Raw genomic sequence first — 12622 nt, forward strand, 5'->3', positions numbered from 1 at the left:
ATCATTTTTAGAAAAGTTATAAGAACTGTATACACTAGTGGTATACATTATTTAACTATGTCTGCTTCTTTCTACTCTGGAAAGTTTTCTTAATGTGGTATATAAAAAAAATTAGAAGGTACACAGTCTTTATCAATCAAATGCTATACATTGTGTCACATTGAGGATAAAGATAAATGTATGCTTTTATTTGAATTAATAATTTGAATTTTTTCTTAAAGTTTGGAATTGTTGATGCTGATGGATATTTAAGTTTGTACCAAACAAACTGGAAATGTTGCCCAGTTACTGGGAGCATGCCTAAGCCATATCTGGTAAGTAAAAAATTCCTACATATATATAAAACATGGAAGTTTATGTTTAAAATCCAAGGCATGTTTGAAACAAGTAATATTAAAATTAATAAATAAAATACATCTAGTCTTATCTGTTCAGTCACCTGTTGTAATATGTGAAAATTACTGAATAAACTTTAGAAAGTTAATGGGTATATAGCACCATATTTTCAGAGACTCACAGAGAGTACTGGAACTTTTTCTAACATCACTGAGCTGTAAATCAGCCTTTTACCTAATTAAGATGATTAGCAGGTGTATCATATTATTTTCCTTACTTAGCTCTTACTTATGAACATAGTAGAAAGGGCATCTTACTGTTGACTCTTGTTTTCATCTGTTTAAGAGTGTGCATTCTTCATAAAAGTTTGCCTACAGAGATTAAAAACATATTACTTAGTCTGTTCTTCAATAAAGCCCTTTAGAGAACTAAAATAAACAGTATGTATTTTAAAAAGATTAAGATTATACAATATGATTCTGTTAATTCACCTGAGGTTAAAAGTTAGAGTTCAGTATTGATCTAAATAAACACAAGGGAGGATTGTTTAGGGTAATTTGAAAAGGACTTAGTCAGTTCTTTTCCTCATAGATTTATTAGGCTACAGTTTGAAATGTGTATGTTTATATTCCAGAGAAAAGACTACTTGAGACAACTGCTTTTCTTTTTTAATTGATAAAATGTATCATAGTAAGTTTGATTGAATATTCAGAAATATTGTGAGCTTTCTAATTTTGTTTTAGTAACTTTTTATTTTTGAACAATTATGTAAAAATGTAAATGTTTCTGAAAAATACATAATGCCAATTTGACAAAGATACTTAATACCTAAAATAATCTTAAATCCTTGTTTCTGTCTTTATGAAACAGCTTTGTTGTTGTTTTTTCCCACTTAACTAGATCTGGGGGAGCGGGTATTTGAAGTTAACCTCTGTATGTTTGCTTCTTAAGATATTGGTTGAAGAAAAGTGAAAAATATGGTTCAGGAACGGTTTTTATTTTTTACAGAAAGGGGGAAAATCAACATGAAAGTTCCTTGTATTCTCCAACCTTTTTAAAAGTTCAGAAGATAGAAAGATAGAAATTATTTTTAAGAGACATAAAGAACATGATCACATTTTAGTTATATATGTACTTGGACTTAGAAATTCGACTAGCAACAGTAACATTTATTGTTTATAACCATTCCAGGCTTGGCAGTGTCATAACAAGACAGCCAATGATTTTGTCTTCGTTAGTTCCTCCTCTCTGATAGCAACAGCTGGTCTTTCAAGTGACAATAGGTAAGAGATGTAGTTGAAATGAATTGTATATGGATAGCTAAATTTATTTATTGTTTTGTATTCCTTTGTCTCAGTATTATGCCTTAGGAATTTTTATCATAAAGATTTTTTTCATAAAGCATTTTTAGTGGCATAAAGCTTGGGAAATTATAGTATCATATAAAACAAAAACCATTCTTTTTTTCCTCCATTTATTTATTTATTTTTAATGTTCTCTTATTGAAACTTTAGAAGAAAGGATGTAGTTGTTGGTGAAATTTACATTTCTTTGTATTTTATTTTCTATATATTGAGAAAATTTGAAGCTGAAAAGGTACTATTTATTTATTGGCCATATTATTTAGTTAACTTGTTTGATCTTCACCATGCCATAATTACTAGGTAAGTCATTTTCACAAGAACATAGGGAACTCAGGTCAACCTGCTAGTCTGCATGAACATCTGTCTTCTTTACTCCATGTACTCATGCAGACCATCTAAGCTCTTTCGTCAGGACCCTAAGCTTGCCTAGCCCCTGGTAATCATCTGTAAGCCTCAGTTTGTACTAGAAACTAGCTTTCAAAGCTGTAGACTCTGACCCGTTTTTAGTAGAAATTCCGTGTGTATGTGTATATATGCTTCCTGATATATTAAGTAGCATTAACTAATTAACTAGTCATATTTCTATGACTTGTGTGTTATTCAGCTGATAAATTGGGAAATCAGTAAATACATGAAGTAATTTCTATAGTCAGCCTTCAGTAAATCTTATTTGTAAGTGCATGCTAATTTAAACATTACTCAGTTTTATAAGTTAGCAGGGTTTTTTGTGAGAATGTTATATATACAATGTTTATATATTAACAACAAAAACATTCCTTTGAACAAAGTTCAAGTGTTTAATACTAGGCTTATTTTTTTTTTCTATTTTTCTGTCAGTTAAAAGAAATCCTTTTTTTTTTTCCCCCAGAAACATATGTCTATGGGACACGCTTGTAGCACCTGCCAATAGTTTAGTCCATGGTAAGTTTTGAAGGCAGTTTATAAATTGAAGCTACAACTGGAAATGTAGCTCATTTGGAGAATGCTTGCCTAGCACACACACAGTTCTAAGTGTGAACCTTAGCACCACATAGCATGTTAATACATGTCTGTAATCTCAGCACTCAGAAGTTCAAGGTTATCCTTTGCAACATAGAATTTGAGCCTGGGCAATAGGAGACTATCTCAAAAAAAAATCATAAATTAAAAATAATTTCAAAAGAGATTTGTGTTTAATAGTACATGTTATCAGATTGCAAGGTTAATTTTGCCCATGATATCAGGGTTTGAAGACAAACTGATACTCATGATTAACTAGAGACAGTGGGACAAAGATATTATTAAAGCCATATGTTGGGACTGGAAAGATGTCTCAGTGGCTTAGAGCACTTGTTGCTCTTGCAAAGGACCTGTGTTCTTTTCCTAGTATCCACATGTGGTTCACAATCATAGGTAACTCTAGTTCCAAAGGATCTGATGTCCTCTTCTGACACATGCACATGATACACACACACATACACACACACACACACACACACACACATATATATACATACATATAGATACACATATATATATGCAGTTAAAACAAATAAATCTTAAAAAAAAATAACCAGTTTATCTGTATGTGTACACATGCATATTTGCAGCCATGTATGTATTAGCCCATTGGGCAAGTCCAGAGACCTGAACATCAAGTACCTCATACTATGTACCCTCTGGCCACTCCTATACAACATTGTATTGGATGTTCTAGCAACAATATGCAAAAAAAGAAAAGCTATGCAGAATAGAAGGGGAAAAAATAAAGCCATCTTTTAGATGGTATAATTGTATAAAGAATCTAATAGAGAATTCCTAGGTCTAATAGAGAATTCCTAATAAAGAATAAATCAAGGTCTCAGGATAGTATACTAAACCAGTTTCTTTCTTCTGTACCAACAATGAATATGATGTAATTTTGAAATTTTAAAGGTCTTATTGTATTAATGTCCAAAATAATTACTGAGGCATTGGTCAAATAAAATACATGCAGGATGTGTTTGTGGACAGGGACAAAAATAATTAAAGAAGTCAAAGAAGATCTAAATTAATGTAGAAGATGACCCAACTGTAAAACATTGAAAATTTAATTTTGGGAAGCAGAGGCAGGCGGATTTCTAAGTTCGAGGCCAGCCTGGTCTACAGAATGAGATCCAGGTCAGCCAGGGCTATACAGAGAAACCCTGTCTCGAAAAACAAACAAACCAAAAAAAAAATTAATTTTGTTTAAAATGCCATTTCATCCCAACTTTATAGATTCAACAGAGTTCTTATGAAATACAAGGAAATTGTTTTGTATATAACAATAAACAGATTCTAAAGTTTGTATGAAAATAGTAAATAACCAACAAAATACTGAAGAGAAACAAAATCAGAGGACTCATACTGCCTAATCCGAAATTAATGTGAAGTTGCAATAAATCAGGCATTGTGACAGTGGCTTCTTAAAAAGTTAAATAGAGCATTGAAAAGAATAGAGAATCTCTTAGGCTCCCTTATATATCATAGACTTTAACTGAAGCACGAAAGAAACCAGTAGAGAAAGAAAAAAGTTGTCAATATAGTGCTCAAAGAATTGAATAGTGACATAAAACAACCAAAAATATCTTTAACACAGACCTCACTTTTCACAAAATTTATCCAGAAACCGGTTGTACAGCTACATGTAAAGCACAAACTTCTAGGAACAAAACAAAAAACAAACAAACAAAAACAGGAAAAACTAGGTGGTGGTTTGGAAGTGAATTTTTACATTTAACACTTAACAGTTTTATGAATAGTTACAATATATCCAAGGATTTTAAAACAGCCTTTTTCTCATTATTTGAATGATAACTAAGCTTGTAAAAAGATGGTCAAGATAAAGTAATCAGGAAAAGCATATTCAGTGAGCTACAAGATAACACCCACTTTGAAAAACTTAGAGTTATAGTAAAGTTAAACATGTACCTAATGATCCACCTGTATGTACTGTTTTATATATGAAAGCTACAAAAAGGCTTGTACAGGAACATTCTTAGCAGCTTTGTAATACTTATAAATGATCACACTTATATAATAGATACTGTTCAACCACTTGCTGCTATTGAGTCAGTTCCCTTTCTTTATGTTCTGACACAAAACTGTAGGCAGTTTGCTGGAACAATCCTATGTCTACCCCTGTTTTCTTCTCTCCAAAGTCACTCTTCATTGTCTCATGCTTGGTGTATCAAATCATTTCTTATATTGCATTGGTTTTTAAGTTGGCTTAGGCAGGAAAGTAAGTCTGCTTATTCCATCTCAACCACCTGATAGAAGTCTGTTCCTTTTATTACTAAGTGTTTTTAACCTTTTTGTTTTTGACCTTCACAGCTTTTACCTGCCATGATAGTGGAGCCACAGTTTTAGCATATGCTCCCAAACATCAACTACTAATATCAGGTGGCAGAAAAGGTTTCACATGTATATTTGACCTTCGACAACGACAACAGAGGCAGGTTTTTCAGAGCCATGATTCCCCTGTTAAAGCCATTGCTATTGATCCAACTGAAGAGTACTTTGTTACAGGATCTGCAGAAGGCAATATAAAGGTAAACATAGTTGATACATGGTATCTATAATATGAAAAGAATTAGAAACTTAGGCCTTTATATTTATGATACCAGCATAGTCTAAATAATGGTTGAATTAGTTCTATAATGGCCAACAATGCTATAAATCCTTTAATGATTGGAATTACTTTTAACTTTAAGTCTTAGTTTTTTACTAGTTTTAAAATATGCTTAATTAATGCTTAAGAATTAAATTTTTTCTCTCTTGATCTCTTGTTCCTTTCTTGCCCTCTTGGGCTCTTTCTTTCCCCTTCTCTCCATTCCTTTCCCCCTTTCTCTCCACGTGTTCATGGCCAGCCTCTCTTCCTCTCTCTCTCTCTGCCTTTCTCTGCCTCTACTACCCTCTTAACTCCTCTTCCCATGCCCTGAATAAGCTCTATTCTATACTTTAAAAAAATAGAACTAAATTTTCTATGGATCTAAATATATTTCAGATATTATTATTCTATTCTTAGTTATATGTTTACTAAAATTCTAGGTTAGCTGAATATATCCTAGCAGAACTATTTTTCTTTGATTTGAAACCACTTTTTTATTTCAACTTGTTGCTGCAGATAAAGACAGCCAGGGTTTCAATTCTTACCACTCTCAGAGAAAGAAACACAAGACAAAGCAAAAAACTGAGAGGAAATTTTATAACAAAGTAGAAATTTTATAACAAAGCTCAAGCGTCACATGGCTAGAATCTTACATAATTCATTTTATAAGCAAACCAAAATAGAGCAGAGGATTGCTCACAAGATGAAGTGCCACAGGGAAATCCAAGAGTAGGTTTGGGATTTTCCCAGAGTAGGGTTTTCTCCCCCTTCTGTGTACTTAATGAAGTTTTTTGCATTTGTCATGGCATCTTCAGTGCATTGTTAGCAATAATTCTTACTCTCAATGGATGGACTTTGAGTAACAAAAAAAAAAGCAGTTGATGAATGGTTATAGCCTATAGAGAATCAGGAGACTGTGATCACAGCTCACACAGATACCGACCATCCTTGTTTTAGAAATGTCCTACCTAAAAAAAAAAAAAGAAAAAGAAATGTCCTACCTGCACATTTTATTTTGGATTCTTAAATCAATCACCAGCCTCAGTTTTCATTTTTTTCCTTTTATATCTTTCAGATTTGGAGTCTTTCTACCTTTAGTCTTCTCCATACTTTTATCAATGAACATGCTCGACAGTCTATTTTTAGAAATATTGGAACTGGAGTCATGCAGATTGAGACAGGACCAGCAAATCACATTTTCTCTTGTGGAGCTGATGGAACAATGAAAATGAGGATACTGCCGGATCAGTTTAGCCCTTTAAATGAGGTGTTGAAAAATGATGTGAAATTTATGCTGTAACATTTTCACAAGAGGGTATATGGTTTATTACCTGTTTTATAGAAGTGGCAAGCAGATGCAATGCACAATAATCACCTGCACCATGGATAAATTAATGCTTTCTTGTTTTCATATTTATTTTATAGAGCTTTGCCCTTGATGCACTGATGCCTTAAAAGATAACAAGTCATTCAGCATTAGATCTTATTGCCTAACATAGAATGTTAGAATGTATAAGTAATGCTGTATTCATACTTATTTATAGTATATTTTAGTAAATATGCCATCGTGTTAAAGGAACTTTGTTTTCTCATTGTTATAAACTCTGTGCAAACACCACTGCATGAAGTCCATCTTTACCATGAAGTAAAACCCTTAAGACAGGTGCCCGAGATAAACTCACTACCGAACTCACTACCCTTCTCATTTCCCTGTCACACAGACAGTGCTAATTCTTTTCCTGTTAATAATGAAGGGTTTATATAGATACAGATAAGATAAGACATTGCCACTAAAACTGCTATCGGGACTTCAGTGATAAAAGAGTCCAAGAGTTTATTAGTTTTCCTCTTTCCCCTCTATAACCCAAATGCGTGTATGTAAATGTATTTATATTTATGTATATATGTGTGCATATGTGTGTGTATATATATATATCTTACACATCTTACTTGATATTGTATATACAGAAACAGAAACTATAAGTCTTTTCATGTATTTTGTGCCATAACATCTACTGCCACAGGTATAAAACTTCTCTTGCAACTCTTTTTTTTTAAGTTTTTAAAATTATTTTAACCTTAATGTCACTTTTAAGAAGAGTTTTAAGATTATTATTATTATTTTAAAGATATTGAATCAAATAAGTCTCAGTAGGCAATAAAGATGTTGTGTGGCACACAGGCATTTTTATTATAAATTTGTCACCAGTTTTGATGATCAGACATTTTAATTAAATTTTGTTTTAATTTTATTTCTTTTAAGATGCATTTAGTCTAAAAATTCTGAAAATGTTATAGCAGTGTTTTTAGAAACAAATGTGAAAACTCAAATTAAGTATAGTATTTACAAATGTACAGTGCCCTACAGATCTACATTGATAGGAAATAAATGTTATATTTTATTATTTTTGCCAAAACATTATTTTATTATAAAATTTGACCAAAATATTTAAAATTTACAATGCGTCTATCTTAAATATGCTAACCCTATTTCTGTCTGTTTCGTGCTATATCTTTTCTGATTCAGAATTATAAAAAAAAAAAAAAAAACTTGGGAAAAATACTTGATTTTTAGCCAATGTGACTGACAGTAGAATAAATGTTTAAGGGACAGTTACATACTATTTAGCTCAAATTTATTTTTAGTTGTAACCAGAAATGACCATTTTTATGTAATGAAATATGGAAAACTATTAGGAATTGAAGAATCAAAGCAAAGAAACGAAGGGCTGGTAAATGAATTTTGTAATATCCTCAGGATACTTTTATTATAAAAGTGTATTGTTAAAGGTTTTGTAATTGTATTTCATATTTTAAATATAGTGAGCAAGGTACAGTGAAAACACTGTCATTATAGAGTTTATATGCACAGAGTAACCTGTACCTGTAAATTGTGCAATAGCAATATATGACTATTTTGCCATGCAGAAATCTGTGACATTACAAACAATATTTTTCTTTGGTGTAGCTAAGTTATTTTTTAGTAATCTCTTCACAAATCAAGATTCAAAGGCTTTAAACACTTTCCATAAGAAAGGAAATTTGCTATCATGTTTGTTAAAATCAAAAGGCTGCGGGGATGAACTATTGAGCATTTTAATTGCAAGTTTATATGAATAACCACATATTATGTAAGCCCATATGTATTTACATCCAGAGTCATATTTTAAATAAACAATCATGCAGTGATTTTTTTCGCATGCTTTTGTTTTAAGAAATACTTCTGCCAGTTTAGTTGATTTTAAGTATGTGACTTTTAGCCGGGCAGTGGTGGCGCATGCCTTTAATCCCAGCACTTGGGAGGCAGGGCCAGGCGACCTCTGAGTTTGAGGCCAGCCTGGTCTACAGAGTGAGTTCCAGGACAGCCAGGGTTATACAGAGAAACCCTGTCTCAAAAAAACAAAAAAAAACAACAAAAAAAAAACAAGTATGTGACTTTTAAATTCAGAATTTCTATCTGATGATTGAAGAGATAATTTAATTTCTTCAAATGCCTTCTTGTTCTTTTCTGCAATTTTTTTTACTTCATGGGTAATCATTAAATAATTGAAATGTGTATATAAGATAATACACATACACCTAAATTTTCATTATTCACACAAATGAAATGGTCACATCCAAATATGCTTAAATGCTCTGTTTTCATAGAGTGGCTCTGTTAGAGATTTATAACATGGCAGGTCTCGTGTTCTAAAATACAGGATTTCTCTTACCATTAGAAACACTGATTACTTTTTTCCCTTTGGTCCCACTGTTTGTTTTTAGATAAGATAGAACATTTGCTGTTGTGTTTACCAGAACTTTAAAGGGATTGGGTATAAACTAATTAAGCATTTAATCCTTAGTACATTCTTTGGTTAAAAATGAGGTTTGTTTCTTTTTTAAATAAGTGAAATAGCACCCTTGTAAATAACTATAGAAAGTTGAACATAGATTGTGTAAATGTGTGTTAGTCATTTGAAGATGTCTGTAAACTTTATGACCATTATTTCCAGCGAGTAATCTTTTTTGAGCCCTTCAAGATGTTTGCTCTTCTGCTGGGTTTTCTCCCATGCAGAGGGAGCCAATGCTGAGTTGAGCACCACATTGTTTCACTAGAGTCTTTGAAGCAGTTCTTTAAAGTTTCCCACTATACATACAGACAAAAGAAGATGCCATTGATAAAACAGCACCTTTCTTTAAAAAGCAGGAAACTGCTTTTCATTTGTCTCCTCATTATACAGCTATAGCCTGCTTAATGGAACTCAGCAGATACATTGCATTGGCAGTGCATCTTTAAACATCTTATGGGATCTACTTGCTCTCATCTCGGGAGTGTAGCATATTTATGCTGAAAAACATACATCTGGTTTTAGTTCATCTGTATATAAGGAAAGATAATTTTTAAAATAGCATCTAATGTGTGGTTTTACTTTTTGCTTGTTTTGTTTTGTTTTTTGGTGTTTTGGGGTTTTTTTGGTTTTTCTTTTGTTTTGTTTTTGTTTTGTTTTTAAGAAAGAACACCAAATTCCCATGGCCATTCAGAATAAAAAATAAGTCAGCAAACTGTAACTCTTCTGAAGTATTTTAGACATCGTAGAGTCCCAGTGAGAGTTACCAGTTAGGCACCTCTTCTGATAATGCAGTGCCACAAGACAGCTTAGCAAGTCAAGAGTTAGGTTTGGGCCTACACATCCCTTTGAAAGATGTGATGGATGAGCTGAATCATTACTTCTTGTTGTAGTTTATCTTATTACTAGAAGTCTCAAATTCTTGAGTGATAACAATTGAAATTATTTACATATTGCTTTAATTTAATAACAGACAGGCTTGAGCATGCTAAGAGGCAAAGAAACCTTAAACAGCACATTGGGAGATGAGTATCTTAAGACTGAAGAACCCTACACTACAGCAGAAAATAAAGATTACTTGGAATTAGAAGATGAGAAAGGGTGCCCAAAGGTTCTGCTGCTAAGTGGGCAGCAGGGACTTGAGCTCAAAAGGACCTAACCCCGTTCCAAATAGGAACTAAAGCAAGTCAGAACTTTGATACTGAGAAGCAGAAAATAAAGCCCTGAGAACTGCACATAACTTGACAACATGTTAGAAAATTAGTTTTGTGGGAAAGGAAGGTGTCTGTAATATCCCTCAGAGATTTAATTGTAATGGAGAAAAAAGAACATAAGGTACAGACTTAGGATCCCATATACAGCACATACTGTTGTAAAAGTGAATGGTTTTCAATATTATCTGCTTTAAAATAGTTCCAAAGCCCTGTGAGATTGAAGAAGTGCTGTATCAAGAGAACAGTGAATTTTATCTATGTGACCCAAGGGATAGATTCAGAAAACTAGCTTTCTCCAGGGTTACAGTTCAATGCTTTAAGAGTGGTAGCTAGGTATGGAATAGCTGAGCTGATAAAATATGAAGTTAAAAGATCTCAAAGGGAGGGGAAGATTGTTATGATTATATTTTAACCTATAAAAGTTTAATAAAACATTATTTTAAAATATCTTGGCTAGCAGCTGACAAAATAATTGCTGTAGTTTTTCTCCGTGAGACTAAAGAAATCAGAATCAGATTTTTATAAAGAAGTCACATATTTTCCTCCATAGAGGCATTTTTATTATTTTTACTGCTATCTTTGCTTGCTATCTAATAGTTACATGGAGCTTAAGATCTCCTGGTGACATTGATTGCTATGAATATAAATGTTCAAAATAAATCTACTTATCAAAATACTGCCTCCCCTAGTAATGTCTGATTAAGCTGAAATTATGTTTTTTATGTTCTAAAGTTCTTTTAAATATGAATTTTATTTAACCTATTCAGGCTTCCTAAATAAGTGCATTCTTCTAGAATAAGCTCTTCCTGACTTTTTTAAAAATTGAAATTAATAATAATACATATTTGCTACATTTTCCATGAGTATCTAGAGTTAAATATAACCAACAAAAGCTATAGGTTCTGTTGCTAAAATAAAAATATTACCAATATTGTAGAAAATAGGTTATACAGGCAAAGATTTTATGCTTATTGAATTTCAGGGTTCTAGATACAAAGCCAGGAACTGCAAGTCCAGCAAGTAGTACCTGACTGAACAAGATAGTGTTTTGAAACAGCTTTGGACAATATCTGTTGTGCACGCCTGTGTACATACACATACAATGTGCTTGGCATACGATAAGTGCAAAAAAATCAGACAAAGAGAAAGTTGAGTAGAAATAGACTTGGAGATGGAAAACATTCTGAAATTTAAAGGTAAGAGTTCTAAAACAACTACTTTTTTTTTATCGAAAGGGTTTGTTTGTTTGTTTGTTTGTTTTTCACATAATGTGTCCTGATTAGTTTCCTCTCTCTGGTTCTTGAAGTTCCTCCCACCTCTCCTATCTGATCCACCCTTTCTGTCTCCTGGAGAAAACACACAGGATCCCAAGCGATTATGGGGTAATATAAGATTTAAAGATGTACACATCGGAATTGCACAAAACAGACAAGGAAAAGAGTTCAAGAAAAGGCACAAGAAACAAGCTCACTGGTTCACGCATTCAGGGATCTCATAAAAACACTAAACTGGAAACTGTTATATATGTGCAAAGGATCTGTAGGGTAAACAGAAAAAATAGGTAATTGTATATATTATATATAAAAAATAATCTTTTAAAAAACTTTAAAAAGGGAAACCTTTGATGTTATGGGACAGTGAACCTCCAAAGATGCCCTTGGGTTCATCCATCTACTGCGGTTTCCTTAGGCTCCCCTGGAGGAAAGGAAAAGTTCATTTGCAAGTGGTTATCAAGTGGAAGTAGACTCTGGGTTGGAGGGGCATCTGTCTGCTTCTCCTTTCAACTCTAGCACCCCATTTGGTACAGACCCATGCAAGCTCTTTGCATGCTGCTTCAGTCTATAAGTTTATATGTTGATTTAGAGGGCCTTGGTGGTGTCCTCCAGCCCCTCTGCCCCGTACACTCTTTCTGCCTAAGGAACCTGTCTGTACATTCCAACCCTAGGATTATTATCCATCATGTCATTCGACACAGCTTCTTTAAATGTGGGCTTTAGGAGATTGAACAAAGCCTCACTGTAGACCAATCTTGTCTGTACTGTAGATAATTAGTAAGCCACAGTATTGAATAATTGCTTTTAAATCGTATTCTTCCACAAGGGGGCACTGGGCCATCAGCTGAGGAAACTGGGGATCCCTAGGAGTGAGGTCTTATGGGAGTCATGTATAAGAGGTAAACATTACACAATTCTTCTGCCACACTAAGAACCACTTTCAGAGTGATTAGATACTTTTGTGGTATTCTATTACACAATTCTTCTGCCACAC

General features: G+C 33.0%; 1 protein-coding gene across 2 annotated transcripts in view; it reads left to right on the forward strand.

The window, feature by feature from the left end:
• The window catches only part of Dmxl1 (Dmx like 1), a 152745-nt gene extending 144246 nt beyond the window's left edge, over positions 1-8499 (forward strand). For both annotated transcript variants that reach the window (XM_028777140.1, XM_028777141.1), the window contains 5 exons: positions 222-314; positions 1528-1619; positions 2569-2621; positions 5034-5251; positions 6386-8499. In XM_028777140.1, coding sequence (XP_028632973.1) covers positions 222-314; positions 1528-1619; positions 2569-2621; positions 5034-5251; positions 6386-6610 — 681 coding nt within the window. In that variant the 3' untranslated portion in view covers positions 6611-8499. The remainder of the gene's footprint in view (positions 1-221; positions 315-1527; positions 1620-2568; positions 2622-5033; positions 5252-6385) is intronic.
• Positions 8500-12622: the final 4123 nt, after the last annotated feature.

The sequence above is a fragment of the Grammomys surdaster genome, unplaced genomic scaffold (genome assembly GCF_004785775.1).
Source record: "Grammomys surdaster isolate TR1022 unplaced genomic scaffold, NIH_TR_1.0 278, whole genome shotgun sequence".
Taxonomy (NCBI): Eukaryota; Metazoa; Chordata; class Mammalia; order Rodentia; family Muridae; genus Grammomys; species Grammomys surdaster.